The sequence below is a fragment of the Magallana gigas genome, chromosome 8 (assembly GCF_963853765.1).
Source record: "Magallana gigas chromosome 8, xbMagGiga1.1, whole genome shotgun sequence".
In the NCBI taxonomy this organism is placed as follows: domain Eukaryota; kingdom Metazoa; phylum Mollusca; class Bivalvia; order Ostreida; family Ostreidae; genus Magallana; species Magallana gigas.
This window is the reverse complement of record NC_088860.1, coordinates 33,584,771-33,608,072: the sequence shown is the minus strand read 5'-3', so window position 1 is coordinate 33,608,072 and position 23,302 is coordinate 33,584,771. Positions and strand designations below refer to the sequence as shown.

The 23,302-nt window shown below is 32.8% G+C and overlaps 2 protein-coding genes across 5 annotated transcripts in view; both read left to right on the top strand.

The window, feature by feature from the left end:
* The first annotated feature begins 6,443 nt into the window (after positions 1 to 6,443).
* Positions 6,444 to 12,829, top strand: LOC105336425 (glutamate receptor U1). Of its 3 annotated transcripts, XM_011440735.4 has the most exons (7): positions 6,444 to 6,595; positions 6,727 to 6,759; positions 9,422 to 9,610; positions 10,111 to 10,346; positions 10,512 to 10,603; positions 10,770 to 11,533; positions 11,727 to 12,829. In XM_011440735.4, exons 1-7 carry the CDS (start codon positions 6,536 to 6,538, stop codon positions 11,793 to 11,795), a joined length of 1,443 nt encoding a protein of 480 aa, XP_011439037.3. In that variant the 5' UTR covers positions 6,444 to 6,535; the 3' UTR covers positions 11,796 to 12,829. The 3 variants fall into 3 exon arrangements, with proteins under 3 accessions (XP_011439037.3, XP_034330295.2, XP_065924736.1); XM_034474404.2 differs by lacking the exons at positions 6,444 to 6,595; positions 6,727 to 6,759 and adding an exon at positions 7,085 to 7,107; XM_066068664.1 differs by lacking the exons at positions 6,444 to 6,595; positions 6,727 to 6,759 and adding an exon at positions 8,836 to 8,997.
* A 4,125-nt stretch (positions 12,830 to 16,954) lies between these two features.
* LOC105336419 (vitamin D3 receptor) overlaps positions 16,955 to 23,302 on the top strand; it is a 101,704-nt gene continuing 95,356 nt past the window's right edge. Inside the window, exons 1-3 of one of the 2 annotated variants that reach the window (XM_034474406.2) lie at positions 16,955 to 17,089; positions 17,499 to 17,677; positions 17,963 to 18,087. In XM_034474406.2, the coding sequence (XP_034330297.2) occupies positions 18,045 to 18,087 (43 nt within the window). In that variant the 5' untranslated portion in view covers positions 16,955 to 17,089; positions 17,499 to 17,677; positions 17,963 to 18,044. The remainder of the gene's footprint in view (positions 17,090 to 17,498; positions 17,678 to 17,962; positions 18,088 to 23,302) is intronic. The other variant, XM_034474410.2, reaches the window with a different exon arrangement.

Below are 23,302 nucleotides of genomic sequence, written 5' to 3'. Positions count from 1 at the left end.
TATAGATTAAATTCTTTATACGGAATGATGAAAGACAATATCATTAAGTAAACAAAAATATCATTTTTTTTTCCAAGCAGAGAGACTCGTGTTGGTTTTTGTGTGTGTGTGTATATATATATATATATATATATATATATATATATATATATATATATATATATATATATATATATATATATATATATATATATGATAATTCCTTTCTTCAGCATACATGGTCTTATTTTTTTTTAAATGTAGGTTTGATTTTGTGAGCAATTTAAAGTTGCAGGAAAAGGGTGGTAACTCTAATTTAATAAACGGCATAGAAAAAATTATTATTTCACAACTTTTACCATTTGTTTCATATTGATAAATAGTTGGCACATAAGACTTAAATGTATCATTGTTTTCAAATACATGTACGATTGTTCAATTGAATTTTAGATATTACATACAAATACAAATGCAAATATTTTTATTGGCACAAACACTATTACAATAATTGGCAAAGGCATATATATGCATAAACATTGAATGCTTATTTTTGGATGTAGTCGGTCCTATGACACACCAAGCGGTGCAAACAAATTGAATACCGCGCTTGATTCCAAATATCATTACATTATATGGTTTGCGATTGAGGCTAATACTTTAATGAGAATAAAAATCACAATGTAAGATATCTGATCGTTTTGTAATAATACGAGGATTTTAATGATTTTCTATGCATGTTATTTTCGGAGAAAAGTAAACAGACTCCGGATCAACTTTTAAGGATTCGCATAGATAAATACCAATATTCAATTGATTTCATTAGACACAAACACATTTATAATTTAGCTTCAGCCTGGTTGTCATTCATTGAGTTAAGGTATCTAACCCATATTAGGACCTAATTTTTCCAACCCTAATATCCATCATGTATTTAATACTCTGATATTAATTTAAAACTTTTAAGAGTAGAAAAAGTTTAACCTGGAGAAATTTTCAAAAATATTCTTGACTAAGCAGTAATTAATTAATGAAGATTGCATTAAGGTCAATGGGGACAAGCACATATTTTAAAATAAAAAAGTAAATACTAAGAATATCAATAAATGCTTTGGTGAAAAGATGAGTTTAATCCTTAGGGGCGCAGAAGGTACTGAAAATATATTTTATACCATATATATTTTTAAAAATTGATTTTTATAGATTAAAATCATAGGGGGGCAACTCTTCAAGATCAGGAAAGGGTCATCTATTAGGACACATTCCACTCCTACATACTGATGCTGAAATATAAAAATTATGTTCAAGTTACTGAGTATTAAACCCATACAAATATGTTACGCATCCAGATTCATTGAATCTTGGGCTATTATTGTTAGGATACCTTAAAAGCGAGTCACTGAGCTTACAATTCTTTGCAATGTAAACAACTCTTTTGTTTACAATTTGAATATTGAAGTGAAAATTCCAGTTTAGACCTAAATTGGATGTGTTATACGTTAAGAATTATTTATTTGTGCTTAAAATGAAAATAAGAAAATAGTCAAATCAGCTTGAAGAAGATTTTTCTGGTATATTTAACCTATGAAAACAAAAACATGGTACAAGCCTTGTTTACACGACAAAGATTTGTACGCTCTGTATCTTGCTTTTAACTCTACGACTGACTGTCAAATTTCACGTGATCACTAAAAATGCATTCCTAAAGCATCATTGATAGTAAAAACAGAAAAATAGAATTTGACCAAAATCGTCCCTGAAATAAAATGAACATATCCCTTTAAGCTAGTGCACTGTCTCTGTAAGGAAATTAGTTTTCAATTGCTCCAGTTTTAAAATAATTACAAAGTCTTTCATGCATTAAATTGGATAAGTATCATTTTCTATAGCAAGATTATGTAAACTTAATTTAGACCACTAAAAACTGATCTATCTAAATTCCTTTTATTTACATCAACATAAGAACACCGTTCAAAATTATCAAAACCAACTTGATAAAATTAGTTCAGCTTTAATGAGTTAAAAAAAATTTTGAGTGTTCTTACTGTAAACACTGGTCTGTTATTCTTTATGTTTTAAACTTGATAGCAAGGATTTTAATGAACTGCCCTTGTCGATATAAAAAATGAAAACCCTAAATTGTTATTACTTGAAAAAATGTTTTTTGTCCATGATTTTTTATGAACTATTGCTCTATAGATTTTGAACACCAGAGTATTTTCAGAGGTAACAATATGGTTCCTAAACTTAATTCTTGAAAAGATTAATGTATTCTTGTCCAGAAAGGTAGTCTACCTAGTTCTGCCCTGCAAGGAGCATTTAGTACTTCTACTGTGTACACCTAAAATTTCCTTAATGAGTTTCATGTGAAATTTTTCTATAATAGAATTTATAATAGAATTTTCATCAATATAAGTAAATAAATCCCATATTTCACTACAACAGAAAAGGACTGTTGTTACTATAGAGTCAAATAATTTTTAAAAAGTTTACACGGGTTATCTAGTCCAATTGTCTTCTTGATCTTGTAAGCTCTTCTGGCCTTTTCCATGAAACCTGTTTTAGCTAAGTTAAAACTTCCACTACATTTTAAAGTTAAACCAAGATAACAATATTTTGACACAGTTTGAAGTAAATTTCCATTAAAGGGAAAATCATTATTACATGATTTACCATTTGAATCAATTAGAAGAACTTTTAATTTTTCAACATTGACATGTAATTTCCATTTGGAACAATATGTTTCAAGAATTTAACCAGTTCTGTAGCCTACATTTACTTTCAGATAGGAATACAATATCATCAGCATATAATGAAGAGTTTACAGAGATATCACCAATGTGAACAGGATTGCAATTACCTGTCTTCAATTCATCAACAATGCCATCAATGAAAATGTTAAAAAGACAGGGACTTAAGATATCTCCTTGTTTAATCCCACACTCAGATGGAAAAGATTTACTAAGACCATTTGCAAACTTTATCTTAGTTTTGTATTTTTAATACATGGAAAATATTATATTAAACATGTTGGTAGGTATGTTAGATTGTAGAGGTTTGTAGAAAAGTCCTATTCTCCATATGGTGTCAAATGCTTTACAAAGATCAAGAATAGCTGTATAAACCTCAGTTTATATTTGTTTCAGATCTATGTTCAGATAGAGTTTTAATAGTAAAAAGGTGACCAGATGTTCTGCCCTTTTCCTTAAAATCAATTTGATTTTCACTGATTAGTGACGATTCCTCAATTAAATCAAGTAATCTGGAATTAGTTACTCTATTAAAAAGCTTCCCCAAATTTGAAGTTACAAAAATACCTCTCTAATTAGAAGTGTCATAGAATTGTCCAGAAATAAATTTTTGAATATCTTTCTATTTTTTGCTGTATTCAGTGTTTGAAAATATTGGTGAAATGTTTCACAAGGAAGATCGGGTGAGGAAGTTTCTAGCATATTCTGAATATTGTCTAATTCATGTAACATTTTCCAAAAGGTCCTAGGGTTCTTTTCTATGCTATAAATTCCATTACAGATATTTTGTGTTTAACTTGAAATTACATACTAAAATTCAAAGTATGTATAACTTATTATTACATATTAGAATTCATTCATATTGCGTTAATTTTACAGGCAAAATTAAATTCTGTCTGTCTGTCTGTCTGTCTGTCTGTCTGTCTGTCTCTCTCTCTCTCTCTCTCTCTCTCTCTCTCTCTCTCTCTCTCTCTCTCTGAATAAGACACGTAGCGTCGGAGGTCGTTGTAATATTAATTATAGGTAGATAAATTTTGGACGCAAACAAATGAATTATTAAAGGATGTTTGTGTGGATGCCGTATGGATGTGCTAATTTGGACATTAACACAGCGGCATCAGCCAAACAAATCGTACATGAATTTAATCTTATTGAAACAATTTTGTTTTTGTAAAAGTTTAACTATCAGCCAGAAAAACAATTGTACAATTCAATGTTCGAGAGAAAGGAAGACGTAATATTAATAACATTTGAAAATCTGAAATTACAGTGAGATTGAATTTTTTTTTTTTTAAATGTGCTTTTTTACAGTAAATGTGCAATAATATTTCTATATAAATTATGTGAGAGAGAGAGAGAGAGAGAGAGAGAGAGAGAGAGAGAGAGAGAGAGAGAGAGAGAGAGAGAGAGAGAGAGAGAGAGAGTATTTCTATTTGTCTCAAATATAAAAATACCAAAAATGATACCAAAGTTGTAATAGATTTTGATTTTTATAATAAACAAATGTTCATTTGAAGTTTAAGTATATTTTAATTTCGTCCATAAAAGTAACTGTACAAGATGATTCTTCATTTTGGATGAATTTAATTCATTGTATTAAAATTCTTTGTGAAGCATGTTGAAAGGGGTATTTGCAATTCAGTATTCATTATTCATCTCTAAATACACAGTTCGTATGACATTTATATTTACAATTTAATAGAGATACACGTGCACACACATGGGGTATTTTTATTTATAAAAGGACATAAACGTACACAAGTTTGAAAAATGTGTTTACACAAGAACATTGAAAATACACAATTAGAGTGTAACATTCATATTCAAAAGCCATAAAATAAATTTGTTAGATGTCATGTCCAAGACGACTGAAGGTCGACATCTGTGGTTTGAAATGTAATGGGATTATTTCCGAGGCTTTTGTCCATATCCTTGTGAGTCGGTAATGCAAGGTAACCACTTCCCCCACTTATCGTATTACAGAATCAAAGGACTGAGAGTATCGAAGGATCGCTCGCACGTCTTCATTCTCATTTCTAAGATGAAAGTGAGACGAATCGATTCGAATACTTGGCTTTCGAATATGATTTTTATAACTGCAACATTGATATATCAAATGTTAAATACATGGCTTGCTAATTGCTATTGTTTCTTGTTTGAGATCAACGAAGACAAATACAAATAATTTTAGGCACATAAAGACAAAATTGTAGTAATTTTTTGGAGGGAAACAATAGATAATTGGTTAAGGAAGCTGGATGGTAAACAAATTTGCCGTCAGATACATGTATGCTTTAAATTATTAAAATGTTTTTTAAGCTACAAACTATAATTTAGGCAAGAAAATTTTCAACTATTTTAGCTTTAAATTTTGAACATTTTCTTATATACTGGTATATATACATGTACATAGCTCTTTGTATATAAGATGATCGATATAGGTTTAAAATGGCCATGATAATTCTGTTCTCTTAAATTTTTATTGCATTTTTTTGCGCAACAAATTAGTTCATTGGTTTTTAGTTGTTTCGAGGTGCTTCATCCCGCAGCAAGAGATTTGTCAAAATGAAACTTTTTTGCAAAGGTCAAAGTATTGTATGACGCTATAATCTATATCAATTTTCAAGGCGGTGCCATGGTTTGTCATAAGGCGGTTGGACAGTATGATTGTAAAATTGCAGTCTTCCTTTATAACCTCCATTTGATGATTTCCGGTATTGTCAAATGCCTTAAAGTTTATGCAACCATTGGGAAAATAAAGCTTGTCTTACTAATAAGGTGTGGTTAGAACTTGTCAAAACGAATAATTTTACAACCTGACCAAATATGGAGAAGTATTATAAGGGTAAAAATTGCACTTGAGTTTATTCCATTCAAGTAACAAGACCAATCTACATTACAACATTATATACAAACTTAATAAGAACATTTTGAAGCAATTTATCAAATCATTATTTACACCAAATGTTGTGTTGTTAAAGCTATCGACAATCTACCCAGTTTATTGTCGTCGAATGAATAAATGTTATGTAGTAGTGTTCATAGTATTCAAAAATGTATGTATGATACTACTTGATAAATATTGTTTTATTCTACACTTTTGATATTGCTTATGCCCTAATAATTCACGAACGATCGAATCTTCAACGAAAGCTCGTACAACATGCACTGACGTCAGACTTTCAAATTAATTTTTCCATGAATGGAATAGTTGGCTGTTCCTTCAATGTAACGCAAAGATCAACAAGAATAGGATTTAGAATCTTTATATGATAACTGAAGAATGATCCAAGGAAAGATTTGAATATTAAAATGGTTTCTGTGTTTGTTCTTACGGGCTATGAAGGTAACAATCCTTGCAAAAAATATATGCAATGCTTGCTACCTTTCTACCCGCATAAACCACAACGGAAAGCGTATTTGTTTGTTATTCATATACGAATTTGTTCATGGCACAAAACAGTTTGAAAATAATTGCCCCTTTGTCATCGCCAACCAAATAAAAATTTATAGAGATAGTTCATGTATAAAAATATCACTAACTACTTCAAATTTTCCATAGACGTATCCGAAACTACTTAAAACTCCCTAAGCAATTTACAACCCTATGCCGCTTTTAAATAAAAATGCTATTGACCTTATCGTAATACCTGCATGACAATGCATGCACCCCGTTTATCGATTTTTTTGGGGAGAATTAATGTTGAAACTGTCTGTCGTACATTTAAAGCGCTGTTTACGACTCTAGCCTTGTGCACTGACTATACAGATCTTCGTCATAACTAGTGCGTGTACACAAGGAGAGAAGTATGGGGATATACGCTGTGCCCTCGGTCTTCTTTCTTCTTCTCCAAGTTTCATTGTCATCAGTAAGTCTTAGCTAGCTAGTATACATGCATTTTCGACCCAAATACATAATCAAAATAGAATTTCGGTAACATTGCATGCAATATTTATGCATATATGTTATTCATAATGTCCTTTTTTTTTACCCCCGCAGGGACAGACTGTTTACAAAGTTACCACGATCCTGGTACGTATTTTTGGAATCAACTTTAGTTAAGTTTTGTGTACCTGTACTTATTTTTTGTTAGTTCTATAAATAGTACAAAATGCATGCATGACAGTGTCTCTGTATATAAGTACCATTAAAAACCATGATCAAATGACTTTATGAAAGTACATAGTCCTGGCAACACATCGACTCCCCGCGCGGATCTAGAATGATCCAGGGGCGATGACGGTGTGGTGTGTGGGAAGGGGTCCAAAGGAGAAATTGATTGACCGGTTGGAAGGGGGGAGGCCAAAATTCATTACATCAACGGGGGAGGGAGATGCTTACCCATTCTAATTCCGCACAAGGACCTTTGACGTGGCCATGGTAAGCCTAAATTGCACTTTGTTACATAAAAATGCTTCCCTCTCCCATTTATTTGAATCAGAAAAAAACCAGGAAAGTTAAGAAAACACCAGGGTGTGTACAACCATACACTCGTCATCAGAGTAACGGATTTTTTCACTCAAATCACTATTTGCCACGTAAGAGATAAAAAGGGTGCATAATCTACCTGGTGAACACGGCAGCACGACAAAACGTATCCTTTAATGGATGTCGTAAGTGAATATATTCATACGTGTTCTTTATACGACTTCTCGAACTACTACAATGGAACAGGATTTAATATGTAACTTGGCATAATATACTTGTCAAAATGAAATTGATCTAGATCTCTTAGCTCTTTCATTCATATTCTTTTGAAAATTATATACGCAATGCACCTAAAGCGACGAACAACGCATAAATATCTACGCATTGTACATTGATTCAGGATAGCACTTTTGGGCAGTTTGGGGGATCTGCCTGGAAAAATACATCTAAAGAGTACACTATACATGTAATTTGCAATTGAATATAAACTTAGCAATAGACAAATATAGAGTAAATGAAGACTTAATTTTCACTTGTTTTCATTTTTAAGTACATTTTATAACTGAAAGGTTTCCATGCGATAAAATGGCAAGTTCATGTATCATGTTAAAATTGCGCTGGATAAACTCAAGATGCACTTCTTTATTGCGAAATAACGTCCTCGAAGTTGAAACATGTTCACTAGTGTGTAGATGGCCCAGAAATTATGGCTGAGTTTTGGCCGTAGTAATCGACGACGCGTACGGTTGGATAATGGCCTTTGCTTAAAACACGCAAATATGATCTAACTTAGGTACACAAACAGAAACTATTCAAAATACTGATGTGAAATCTACATAAACCATAGCTACCTTTCACGTTTACGGTAAACAAGGTAGATTGAGGTAAGTTCTATGTGAACTGGGGGAAATTTATTGCATCAAGAGCAACCGAGAGACATTTATTTTTTGTTTAAATTGAAACTACACATATGCAAATTTGTTGTTGTCTGGTATGGAAATGGGTTAAAAACCTTATAAAAGTAAGAAATTCGATCAGTTCACCAGATACAGTTTTTGGTAAATCGTCATTATATGGGAACAGATAAACTTTTCCAGAACTAGGTTTTAAAGACCAAGAACATGAAAATCGACGTTCAGTTGATATCACATTGTGACGGCCAAATAGCAACACTCTAACATTGAAAGATGATCTTTGTATGAATATCATTTTCGAATACATGTACATAATATGGCATTATCGAAAGATACTTTATCATTCATTATGCATTAATATACGTTGGAGGCTTTGTTTTGATCGAATTTTGAAAAAAAAACTCGTTTATTTTTTTTGTGGATGTGCGCCTGGCGTTTTGAGGTATCAAGCTTAATATGTACTCTCACATGGCTTCAATCAGGGAAAGTGGCCACATATACAAATCGTGCATGTCTTAACATCCCCCTTAAACCTAGTTCTGAGACACGATAACCATTTATCAGCTTAAGTCATTAATTGAATTTAAATCTACACAAGAACAATAGGAAACACATCATGTTTACGCAACACAATTCAGCTGCCATTGTTTTTTGTCTTTTTTAAATTTGGAAGCGAAACGGGATATTTAAAATCCTACTACGTAGTATATTGCCCCGATGAATCTAAGTCACGCAGGGACATGCACTGTCTGAGAGAAGAATTCCTGCAAATCAAAGCTGGTATGGGAGGAAATGCGGGCTGTTTTCGAGATTATTCGTGACCAGATGAAGTTATTTTGAAGGAGCTGAAGCTACAGAAAACCCCCAATAAAACCTATTGTTATTTAAACGACTTAGGACACTTATTCCCCACTGACGGCACGTACTTGTAAGCAAACACTCCATCGCGTGGGCTATGTTTCATTTAATTACTTTGGTATCATAATACTATCGTGTCGTATTTCTAATTCCATTGCTTTTAAAATATTTACTTATTAAACAAGTTTTTTTTAAAATTTAGTTTAGGTGTACATAGATTTGAACAGGTGCCCCCAACTTTTTATAATGTCTAAGATACATGTATATTACAATATTATTAAATAATTTCTTTTTTAAAATTTAGTTTAGGTATACATAGATATGAACGGGTACCCTTGCCTTTTTATAATGTCTAAAGATACATGTATACTACAATACCTTTGTAGGTATTACTGAAATAGACTACATATATCGTATGTCTAAGATTTTGGCATTAAAAAAAAAATAACCAATTAGACATATTTTCTTTGAAAGTTTCATCTCTTGTTTTGCAGGAGGAACCGTTTGTTATCCAGAAGCAGGGAGGATCTGCCCAATTTGACGGGTTTATACCGGATCTTCTGAAGAAAATAGAGCCGCTGCTCAATGTGACCTTTGACATGAAACACGTAGCAGACTTTAAGTATGGCTCAAAGCGTCAGGACGGCAACTGGACCGGATTGATCGGGGAACTTGTCAAAGGGGTAAATCCATGTTTGTGTTCGAAGTTCCCTTGTCTTAAGGTTCACTGCCAGCTGATTTTTGAGATTGCCGTTTCATCACTCTCGATGATCAGTTTTTTGACGGATACAAATTTTCGGATAGCAAATAAACAAATAATTCCCGAATTCAAAAGTTACAGGAAAAAATTCACGTGTTTGCAACTTCCTAATACAACAGTAAAGTTGATTTAAAGGGCAATATCGATCAATTTCACTATGTGTTTTAAAAAAATTCAACTTTCATCGAATTCAAAATATCATCAGGCATATTCCGCTGTTTCTTATTAATAGAAACATAAATAGTTTTACCAATGTAAAGAGATCAAATACTAGTACACCTATACCTTTTGTGCATATAAAAGTCACCTTATTACGCTTTTGAATCAAATAAAAACTTTGAGTGCCAGAGAGCGGGTCCTGAAATTACCACTATGCAGCGATAATTCAGTTGAATTAACGTAAATCCCCTCTTTTCTTTGCAGACTGCAGACATTGCTGCTGCCTCTCTCACCGTTACAGCTGAGCGAGCGAAAGCCATAGATCTGTCTCATCCATTTATGGAATCAGGACTTTCCATCGTCCTTAAGCGACCAAATACGAGGGGGTGGCATGCACTGAAGGGATTCGTCACCTTCTTGGAGCCCTTTGCTCCTGGGGTCTGGATCACACTATTGGTTGCTTGTTTAATTGTTCCCGTTCTCTATGGTGTCGTTATACAGTAAGTGCTAGTAAATCATCTCATTATAGTCAATGATAGTATATCTTATACAAGAAACACATTCCGTTTCTAAAACAAAATCAAAAAAACATTGGTTGCGAGTAATTTGAGTTTTCTTCTTTGGCCATTGTTGTTTTACTGAACAGAATCTTGAACTTTCTGTAGTTTTGACCCTATGGAAGACGAGGCTGACCCAAGTATGCTGAGAAACATTGCTCGCGCGGTACCTGTTATTTTCTACAGATTCTGTTTACAAGGTAAATGCCTCCAATTTTAGACTTTTACCATTAAATTCTGTCTTTTGCAACTATTCTGAAACTTATGAAAGACATTTACATTTGCAAGAATGACATGTCTCCTGGGGTTGAGACAATGACCTTAAATGATTTGACATTTTTTTCCTTAAAATAATCTTTGAAACAGGAAGCCTCGCACCTGCAAACACCACTTCCCGAGCCTCAAGAGTCCTGATTGCATTCTGGTCTCTGTTTTTGGTCATTCTCTACGTCACGTGGGCAACGTCATACGCTGTTTACATGTTGAGAGGGGAACGTCAAACCCCAAGCAATCCCATACATTCGTTTGAGGGCCTTGCGTCACAAAGCGGCATCAAGTTTGGAACTGTGAAAGGTGGCGCTACGTACAGATACTTCACAGAAGCAAAGGACGAAGTGGACAAGAAAATAGGCAAGCATCTGAAAGATAACCCCGATCAGATGACGAGTAGTTCAGAGGATGGCATTAAAAGAGTTCGGGACAGCGGTGGTGGATACGCCTTTATCATGGAGGAAATACCTGCAAGGCTCACCGTAGGGAAGCTACCGTGTGATCTTATGCTTGTTCACCACTCATCTATACGGAAAACCTATTCCTTCGGGTGCACTGCAAACACTACTATATGCCGAAACTTAGACGTTGCCATCATACAGCTAAAGACCGATGGAGAAATCCAGGAACTGATCGATAAATGGCTGAAGCCAACCGGTGACTGTGATACCGATTTCTATGACGACTATTTGGCGTACATGAGGTCTTTCAACATGGAGAAGGACGCATCCGGGTTCTTGTTTCAGAGCGATGCCTTGACGATGGAGAAGGTCGGCAGCATGTTTATACTACTGGCTGTCGGGATTGCTGTGTCCATTGCGCTGCTGGTCTTTGATGTCTGTACGGAGAGGAGAGTTCAGGTAAACTATGCACCCAGGTTCTTTGTTGATTCGTTTAAAATGTTAAAGATCGCTGAATGGTCAAAATACCAAATTTAAAAATGAAATCGTTGAGACAAGCCCGTTATTAATTTTAATACATGAAGAAAAAAGTCTAAAACTATCAGACTGATTTATCAATGGGAAAATTGAAAGATGCTTTTTTCTTTTGCAGAAAACGGTAAACAGGAGAGGGGGAACGGACAAACAGCCATTTGAAGCAATAACTGACGACATGCAGTAAACCTGGTGGGAATGACGTCATAAAAAAGGACACATGCACGTTTTATACCTTGATTCCATTAAAGAATATGACCAAGAATAGATATTAGGTTTAAGCACATACCGTTAAATCATTAAAATTTGATTGGGACCATGCAGTTAACGTGGATTGTCAATATTTTCACAGGTTCATAAGAACTTAATTTTGTTGACTTGCTAGGATAATTAATACATGATTAATATGCTGCATGTTTCATAATTCGTTTGATGGGGAGTTATGTTCGTGTATAAAATGATAAATATCAACGAAATCCACAAAAATTATGAGACCACGAATTCTAATGCCTTTTAGTAATTAACAATTTTGAACTTGGTTAGTTCTAATATGTATATGTATGGTCGAAATTGATAAAGGATTTTGTCATCGAGAGCGCGCATTTGAACTGTATGATTAGCTGAGGTACATCATGAATATGAATGTAAGCTTGAAAACGTATTTTTTGGTAACGTCTTCGTAAATTGCAACTGGTTTTATATATATATATATATATATATATATATATATATATATATATATATATATATATATATATATATATATATATATATATATATATATATATATATATATATATAGCAAGCTGAAATAAAATGTAATCTTTGTTTTAAGAACACATATGTACATGTATACTTGCAAATGATAACTTTGTATTTTAGTCCATGGATGTTGCTTGGCAAATGTTTGAAGAACGTGTGTTGTAAATCTATAGACTTTTGTTTTGTTGTCGCCTATATAAACTATGTCGGAGTAAGTGAATTATGTCCGTATCAAGGGGCTGACACTCATGGTCTAACGTCTTACGAAATTTCGTTTTTGTTTTGTGCTTTTATGAGTGTACTTACGTCTAGAGAGGCTGTTATAGAAACCTCACTAATAGGAGTGTCTGATATATAAACCGTGAATGTGTGTTTTGCGTACATGTAAACATTGGACGATATAGAAAAGCATTGAAAATTTATATGATGATGTCTGAATAAATGCATATTTTATTTTGATACAGTCATTTTTTTGTTTTAAGTTATTGGTTTGAACATATTTTTATTGTACAAAAATTACAACAGGGATTGGACACAAGTTCAAAAACTTAGATCGCCCTCTCCCAGTTAAGTTATTGCTATTGATAGTGTGAAACAGATGGAGATAAACTGCATCCATTTGTGTTTAATTTCATGGAAAAAAAGTCACTCAAATTTAAAGGACATTATTTGATAATGAAAGATATAATGATAAATTACGGTACATGTGTCAAATAAGCAAAAAATTTGCAGTTTCGGGATAAAAAATGAATATCTAAAATAATTATTTCAGTAAGTAACAACCAAAACCCTTGCGGGATTCGAACTCGGGATGTACAGTTCACAAGTCCGAAACTTTATCCACTCGGCTATAGAGTAAATTACATGTTACAGTCGATACAATCCTTTTAATAAAACGAAATGTCGTTTTGATCAGCGGTCAGCCATTTTGTGATGTGTTATTCCACCTTAAGAAGAGGCCTTGATGGTCGTAGCCATTTTTAGACCACATGAATCTCCTTGCGACAAAGGGTACTGTAAAAAGATGTAGAAAAATATCCAAATTTAAAACCCCAAATATTGTTCTTTAATAAATTAAAGTTTATAGATAAAAATCATATTCGGATTTGAAGATAGAACTGTTGAAACTAGTCAATTTGATAGAACCACCAGGAATCAGAGAAATGTGTTTATTGTACATGTATCATTAATTGTGTGGAAGTTGAATTTCATGTTATATTGCTGTGTCCTTCGTATGATATTTTTCGTAAAAAATATATTAAACCTTATTTTTGGAGGAGACCTTCGATGTTCAAACTTGTGCATTTTTAAGCTCAGAAAATGTAAACCTTATTTTTGGAGGAGACCTTCGATGTTCAAACTTGTGCATTTTTAAGCTCAGAAAATGTAAAAATAATGAATAAACTTGGAAAGTATATAAATATGTAATAGTTTAAAATACCGAAATGAATTATTGCCATAATTTAAGTATATTGTCTATTATCCTGTACCACATGCATTTGTAAGATATATTTATTGTATAAACGTGAATACTATTTACCTGTAAAGCCTAAAGTAAAAAAAAAAAGAATGATCATCTATTCACCTTAAAGAATACTGTCTGATCGAAGCACTTACTTGTTGAATATTTTTTTGTTTGTTAGAAAATGCATTATTGAATCATACATGAGTATATTTTAAGCATAAGGAATAATTCTTTTAGTATTATGAGGTGATCAAATTCATTAAAGCCCGGGGGGCCTTTATAATAGATTTGATCACGCTCGACTGTATTTGATCATCCCATAATATTAGAAGAATGATTCCTTGTTACAGTGCTTACATGTATATTTAAATAATTTTCACTCATTGCTTTGTCTAATATTACGTTGTTGGTAATTTTACGTCATTTTCAATTCGTATAATTTGGCAAATCCCGTGTGCGCCTCACGATACATGTACATGCGTCATTGATGGATGATTCGTAATGTTATCACCGTCAAAGACACTGGAAAATGCATTTGTTCAAGTATCACGCTTCTGTACATACTGACATACAAAAATACTTGTAGACTATTATACGTATACTGTACGTATATTTTGATTTCTAAAACAAAACAGAAATGTTTTATTAAATAGTAGTACACGATGAAATTAAACAAACTAATGTACCATAGGGTTTAATTGTCGGAATCGATAGGTTTTATACTATGCTTGCGCATACATATATAATAATTAAACCATAATTATGATACATCTACTATTAATATTACAATACAAGTTTATGTGCATTTTATAATAATTACAAAACCTCTGTTTTCGACTTTTGAAAAATGGTGTGTAATAATTTAAGTAATTTACAAAAAAAATTTGTGGTCGATTTTATTACTGTAATCCACTCAGGCATGATGTTGTAATACCTATTTGGCTTATTTCTGACTTGAACCCCTGTGAAATCAAGAAAGTCCAAAACACATCGGAATTCGATGACAGGAAATTTCTTTAGTTCTTTGTGGGTGGTTGCAGCCAATTTTAGACCACTTTTATTAATCTCTTTGAGAAGAAGGACTCTGTATAAACAAATATAGAAAATACCAAAATATTAAACTGATTAATTTTGATTAATTTTCTTTACTATACAATTATTTATTTTCCATTTAAAATCATATCAATAAAAATAATACGTATATTTGTTAACCACATAGCCACCCTAAAAACTAAATGTATGTCTTACTAGAATAACAACGTTCAAAACTCATGTGCACTCAATTGCAAGATGTCTTAGGAAAGCCATCGTGAATTCTAAGGCTGGAATAAGAAAAATATCAATATCCCATAGTATTTTAAAAACTTATATACAATTCCAGGCACGTAAAATCAAGTGGGGCGGGGGGCAGCCCCCCCCCCCCCATACTTTTTGGCCCAGGAAAGATGTTTCTCAAATGTTTCTCAATTTATTTTATTTTTTTGGCTTGTCAAGATTTTCCGGTTGAGTCTTTCCCTCGCTACGTGCCTGAATTCACATATCCATTATCATCAGTTATTTATAAATATTCTCTTAATTTGAACATCTCTCCGGAAATGGCATCCGATAAACACTTTAAGGTGGCTCTATACACCCACAGTTTATTCCAATTTTCAATAGAAGATCTAGACCACAAAACATATACTAAGTCTTATCAAATATTAAAATGATGATAGTGATACTATAGGTATTTTTAAAGAACTTTTAAATGTTTTTGTGAAATAATTTTTAAAAAAAGTTAACTATTAACAAATTGAAAGAAATTGTTTTGTCTTATGATGGATATGTACTTCAGACACATAAAAAAAAATATATAACACTTCCTAACATTCAAAAATTTTATTATTGCATTTTTTTTTTAGTTTTTCCCCAAAACATAATTTTTCATATCTTCTTACTCTGTTGACAAATCATCTGAAAAAGTTTCTTGATGTTATAAGAAAATGTATTTTAATAAATGTGACAAAAAGATTGAATAAAAATTATTGCAAATAAACACAAACAAAATTTAGAATTTTATTTTGTATAAAAGTTCCTCAGGTAAGAGTTATCGTTCCTAAGTCCCAAGGCCCAAACACCTTCGGGGCTTTTCCATTTCCTAAATATTGTGTTAAAATGATAAACACACACATATTTCATTATAGGCCTATATAAGTAAATATATTCACTTTAATGCAAAACTAAGTCAAAAAATAAAGGGGAATATTAATGTGGTATGGGACATCTGTCGATATTAATGTGGATTAAAGTACTAGGCCTATATAACTGAAAAACTTTCACCGGTTTAGAATTTTCAAATTTTACAATATTTAACCAAAAAATGGCTTTTAAAAATATTTGAAAAGGTAAAAAGTGTAAAACCCCCAGCGGGATTCGAACTCATGACTTTCAGGTTCGTAGTAAACTCTATAACCCACTGCGCTACGGAGTTAAGTGACCAATTTTGTAAAGAAACGACTTATATAATTACACTTTATTTTATTGTTTATTTCGATAAAAAATTAATACGTCACAACATGGAAGTGTCCCATACCACCTTAACTTATAAAATTTATGTATCCAAACCTGAGATAAATTCAAAGCCACCCTCCAATCCCCTAAAGATGGTTTGAAACATCTGTCGATATTAATGTGGATTAAAGTACACTATTTAATAGAAATACGTGCACCGGTTTAGATATTTCTTTCACAATATTTAGGCCTAACAAAAAAAAATACGTTTTATAGAAAATGTTGGAAAGGTAAACAGTTTAAATTCCCCAGCGGGATTCGAACTCATGAATTACAGGTTATTAATGAATCCGCTCACCCACTGCACTACGCTGCAAGATGACAACACTGGGGAAAAACCCATCTATAAAATTTTACTTGATTTCTTTGTTTATTTCGATAAATAATACATGTACATAACATGAAGGTGTCCCATACCACCTTACATGTAAATACTGAATTTTCAAATTATCAAATCTATTCATTTAATATTTTTTTTAAAGAGCGACCCCATACAATTCGCTTCAGTTGAAATCAGCCAGTACCGGAATTACATGCTTCCAGATTTACCTTTTCGCGTACTGCGTCATCAAAAAATGTATACGTTTCCCGCCATTTTTACCAACACCATGAAAATCTCGAGATACAAGAGAAAAGAAAGCCACTTGTTGACTGTACCGTCTGTACGGAATGTATTTACCAAAATTACAATACTGCTATTGTGCGTAAGTCGTTTTCAAAAAGATTATATTGTATTTCTCATGAATTTCTGAGACCGTTTATCGCACTCGCTGCAGAAGAAATAGGCCCTATTGCTTGGAAAATTTGCATGTTCGATTCAGGGACGTATAGATATACTAACCGTAAACGTTAGGCTAGTATATACGCCCCTGGTTGATTCATTGGTTATGACTACCCTAATCTCTGGAGTCAAGCCCCCATCCCTGGAAAATTTAAAATTTCTTAATTTACATGGTGGAATTACCGAAAATAGGCCTCAGACGACATGTCAAACATAGATGTCCCTCTGATTCCCCTTTGGAAAAATCTCCTGGGTCTGCGCATATTATATGATCAACGGGCACCTGAGTAACCATTTGCTTCATTTATTTATTTTGTCTTCATTCCGTGTAGATGATACACGTATTTCAATTAGGGAATTTTGAAGTACAAAAAAAATGTCAGCCTTTTGGAGGGAGGTGGAGCATAGCATTGTTGGCTGCAGCTGTAACCAATCTGACATCATTTCGACAGCACTCGATGTGATGAGAGACTACTAGATTCTTGTCTCCTATTGGGAGAAAATACATGCAGTATGTTTATTATTTTATATTTTTAATTATGTTTATTATTAATGTATATTCCACAGCGGCACAACAGGAGTACCCTATAGACGCTATAGTTCTGTTAATTTATGCTTAACACTTGCTCCAATCGTATTAAACTTTTGACACACCTTAATTTTGTGACTGCTTGAGTTGCCTGATATAATGCACATGAATTTGGTGTAACATTTATTTGCTTATTTTTTTGTCATTGAGTTACTCTGGTAGATACTAGAGTGTAAAAATCTATTAAATTTTGCCTTCTAATTGTAGATGATGGTCATTTACATCTGAAACCAATTTGTGATCTCGAAAAAACTTTCTTGCGATATCTTCTTTTGCAGTCCCAAGCAAAATGAATTTCTGGAATGCATTGTTCTCCTACATAGAAAGTACCGGTAAGTGCTTTTAATTACATGTAAATTTGTTCTTAATTTATAGAAAAATCTGAGATTTTCTAACTTTGAATATTACGTTATATACAATTGTCTACTTTTTCGGTGTGTGTTACAAAGTTTGAAAAAAATATGTTACTTCTGTATTTGCTTAAATCATTTTTTGCATATTAATTTCTGCTTATTTAATGTTTTGTGAGGTAAGGTAATCCCCAAAACAGCCAAAATTTAAATCATCACGAAAATTACCACACATGAAGGTATCAGTGTTATTTCAGCAGGAGCTAAATAAATAGTAAAATGCAGTTTTCGGGTTACTGTAGGCACTCAAACTATTTAGCTTTAAAGGGAGAACATTTTGCAACCACCCTCTTTTTTTAACCTGTACATTCAAACTTCAATATGATGCCACTTGTCAACCAGGTTTGAAATTACAGCCCCCAGTTTGATTGATTTACCTGACCGTCTGAGTGTGATCTGGTAAGGTCTGTGGAATTCAGTTTGCTAGCAATTACCAACACTATCCTTTTGATATCTTTCACCACATAGTAAAACTTGTAAAAAAGGAGAGTAAAACTTGGATTTTTACAATATTAAATTGATTATGAAAATTTTATATTTAATAATTGAAATTATGCAATTTATATTTAAATTTGTGTGAGCTAATAAATTCCAGAAAGATGAGCAGCTTCTAATAAACATAGTAAATTAAGTATCTAAAAGTCTTTTTAAAATGGACTTAGGAGCTTCTGAAGCTTTATTTACTGGTAAAGCAAGAAAGTGGAGCATGCGTTGGAAAGCTAACTCCATCATCATGGTAACAGGCCTGTCCTACATTCCTTATTCTGACTAATTGTCTGGTTTTATTTTACAATTATTTGTTAAAGTTTACTTTGTGAAACAATGCCAAATGTTTAACACCACGTACTGAGCTATTTTTTTAAAAGTAGAAATAATTCACTGCATTTCTTGACTTAAATTGTGATTTAGACACTTGAGTTTAATACCGGTATATAGAAAAAATGTCGGACGATTGTCATTGACATTTAGAACAATAAGATATTCCAACTAAATATGATCAATTTAAGCAAATGGTTCGATATACTTTGTAATAATTTGCTTCCTGTGTTTAGAGAAAAGCAGCGATCAGTGATTCATTTTGACGTGCATCCTGCATAAAATACGCGCAAATTTTGCTCAAGACACATAATTTCATTTAACGAGGCCGGGTCTAATTTTTTCTGCCCTAGATTTTTGAATGAAATTTTTGACAAGAATTTCTACTGATATAATTATTATTTTAAGATAAAAAAATAAGACATTTACCACACCGTTTGTTTAAGTGGTCATCTCAAAGTTTGTTAATTTTAACATAGGACCCTATGGGATTTTGCTTGAAATGTACAAAATTTGCACATTTTTTAAACTTCTGCCCTAGGGATTTCTTTTTCTGTTCTACATATTAAAGTTATTGCTAAAAGGCATCAAATTGTCAAATAAAAAAAACCTTTTACCTCCTGGTTTGTTCCAGGGATCTTATCAAAGTTATTTTTTGTACGCCCAATTTCCCAGTTTGTCAGATAATGGCTATTTTTTATTTGACAAAGACGGAAATGGTGATCTTTATTGTATTATTAAAACATTAAGACATATTTAAGCAATAAATAAGTATATAACATTACATATTAAGGGTAATTAATATAAAATACATGGTTAATGTCTTGAAATAAATGAATTAAGCGATATTTAGGCGGGTTAAGAAAACGTGACAGAGGGTTAGGCTTGCTGAACCCTCTTCACGTTTTCGACCCGAGCCCAAATATAGCTTATACTTCGAGACATTTATGTTTATTCCACAATAGAATATCAATTTTACACATCAAACGAGCTATTTTCAACACATTTCGCTGAATATCTGCAGTTGAAACTATCACGCCATGGCGTCAACAAAGCAAAAAGATGACGTCACAATACAAATGAAACGCTGCGCAAAAGCGTGCGTACTCGTTCTGTACTCGGCCTCGTTAATGTGCATCCCAAAGGACGCATTTAATTTAGAAATACATTATACACAATTTCTTAACCTTCTAACTAGACACCCGAAATGTTCCAAATAAAAAACACTAGAAATCTCATTGGTCAACACTTACTGATAAACCAATGAGATTCAATGATACATGACGATATGGTGAGGAAATTGATGTTGACTGAATAAAACAGACAAAATTCCTCCCGAACCAGGATAGATTAGCCAGAGTTTATGAAAAGTATAAGTAGCAGTTATTCTGAGATTAATACAACAAAGAGTAACATGCTGAAAGGAAAACCAATCAAAATGTCAAAATAAATGACAGTGACGATAAAGATACAGAGAAAACTCTGAAGGGTCCCAGTGATGGCACACAGCCTGTCTCTTAGTAAGGCCTATTAAAAAAAGTTGTGTGTTTAGGGTAACACTGATGAAAAAATTAGGTTAGGTAGGTAGGGATTTTTTTTTATTAAGGTCTTCCGTTTCCAACGGAAGACCTTATAGTGATTGTAATGTTTCTTATTATTAATGTTTCTTATTATTATTATTATTATTTTTTTTCCTTTTTTTGTCCACAAGATTTCTCAGAGATGGGTGAATAGATTTTTATGAAATTTTCTAGAATGAAAGAGAATGACAATATCTCGAGGCGTTTTTTTCATTTTGTCAAAAATCATTTCCGGTCGTCTGTTTCCTGTCCCGCATTGAAAAAGCTTGTATCAACGAGATCTCAGAAACGGTAAAAACTTCAACATCAAAACTTTGTGGGATGATAGACCTATAGCTGTAGATGTGTTTAAACTATTTTGTTTTGTTCGTCGTAACTTCCGGTCGTCACCGGAAGCACTTTAAAAATATCTACTTTTTCGCATAAAATTCCTTTTCCATAAAATAAATATATAAGGAAAAATCTATGCATAGGTTATCTATGCGATGTTAAATCAACAACAAAAATCTACTTCCGGTGAGATATCTCAAATATCTCAGGTACCTTTTTTGAAACACATTTTGTACAAACGAGATCTCAGAAACTTTAAGTGATCAAAGCACAAAACTTTCATGGATGATAGACATTTGATTGAAGATGTGTTTAACCGGTTTCGTTTTCTCTTCCGTCACTTCCGGTCCACACAGAAAGAGTTCAAACAAATAGAGCCGTTTATCCATAAAACTGTTTTTCTTTTATATTTGTAGTGAAGTCGATGAACAATTAAGTAGAAAACGCAAGTACAAATGAAATTTTAAATACAATTCACATTGAGCACTTCCGGTCGTCCGTTTCCTGTCCCGAGACAAGAAACCTTGTTTCGACGGGATCTCAAAAACGGTAACGACTTAAACAATCAAACTTAGTGGGATGATAGACCAATGTATGTAGATGTGTTCCCACTATTTTGTTTTGCTCGGCGTAACTTCCGGTCGTCACCGGAAGCACATAAAAAATAACTACTTTTACGCATTTAATTCCTTTATCATAAAATAAATATATTAGTATAAATTTTATGCTTAAGTTATCTATGCGATGTTATATCAACAACAAAATTCTACTTCCGGTGAGATATCTTAAATATCTCAGGTAGCTTTTTTTAAACACATTTTGTATAAACGAGATCTCAGAAACTGTAAGTGATCAAAGCACAAAACTTTCATGGATGATAGACATTTGATTGAAGATGTGTTTAACCGCTTTTGTTTTATCTTCCGTCACTTCCGGTCCACACAGAAAGAGTTCAAACAAATAGAACCGTTTATCCGTTAAACTGTTTTTCTTTTATATTTGTAGTGAAGTCGATGAACAATCAAGTAGAAAAGGCAAGTACAACAAAAATATTAAATACAATTTACATTGAGCACTTCCGGTCGTCCGTTTCCTGTCCCGAGACAAAAAACCTTTTTTCGACGAGATCTCAAAAACGGTAACGACTTAAACGATCAAGCTAAGTGGGATGATAGACCAATGTATGTAGATGTGTTCCCACTATTTTGTTTTGCTCGGCGTAACTTCCGGTCGTCACCGGAAGCACATAAAAAATAACTACTTTTACGCATTTAATTCCTTTATCATAAAATAAATATATTAGTATAAATTTTAAGCATAAGTTATCTATGCGATGTTATATCAACAACAAAAATCTACTTCCGGTGAGAGATCTCAAATATTTCAGGTAGCTTTTTTAAAACACATTTTGTACAAACGAGATCTCAGAAACTAAATGTGATCAAAGCACAAAACTTTCATGGATGATAGACATTTGATTGAAAATGTATTTAACTGGTTTCATTTTGTTTTCCGTCGCTTCCGGTCCACACAGAAAGACTTCAAACAAATCGAGCTGTTAATCAAATTAACATGATTCTTCTGACATTTGTAGTGTGCTCGATGAACAATAAAGTACAAAGGACAAGTATACAAATAATATTTAATACAATTTACTTTGAGCACTTGCGTTTGTCTGTTTCCTGTTCCGAGACAAAAAACCTTATTTCGACGAGATCCCAGAAACAGTATTGACTTGAACAATCAAACTTTGTGGGATAATATACCTATGTATGTACATGTGTTTACACTATTTTGTTTGGTTCGGCGTAACTTCCAGTCGTCATCGGAAGCTCATCAATTTTTTTTTCTTAATTTATATATAAGACATAGAATGAATATATCAGTATACAATCTTAGTTATTACATATATATAATGTTAAATTAGCAAATAAATTTTACTTCCGTTGAGATATCTCAAATATCTCTATGTAGCTTTTCCAAATGTGATGCCCGCGAGATTTTTGTCACTGTAAGTGATTGAGACACAAAGCTTTCGTGAATGATAGACATTTAATTGAAAATGTGTTTTACGGGTTTTATTTTGTCAACTGTCACTTCCGGTTCCCACCGTAAGGGTTCAAACAAATCATGTTTTTAACAAGTTTAACTAACCTTCTTGTGTGTTTTATCTAGCCCCATAAACAGTGATGCACGCTAAGCAAATGTATGCGAAATACGAGCCCTTTTTTAAAAACTTCCGTTCGTCCGTTTCCGGTCCCGAGACAGAAAACATTGTTTCAAAGATATCTCAAATTTGGCAGAGATGCAAACAACCAAACTTTGACGAAAGATTGACTTATGATAGTAAAACTGGTTAACATGTTTTGTTTAGTTCGTCGCTACTTCCGGTCGTCACAGAAAGTACTTCA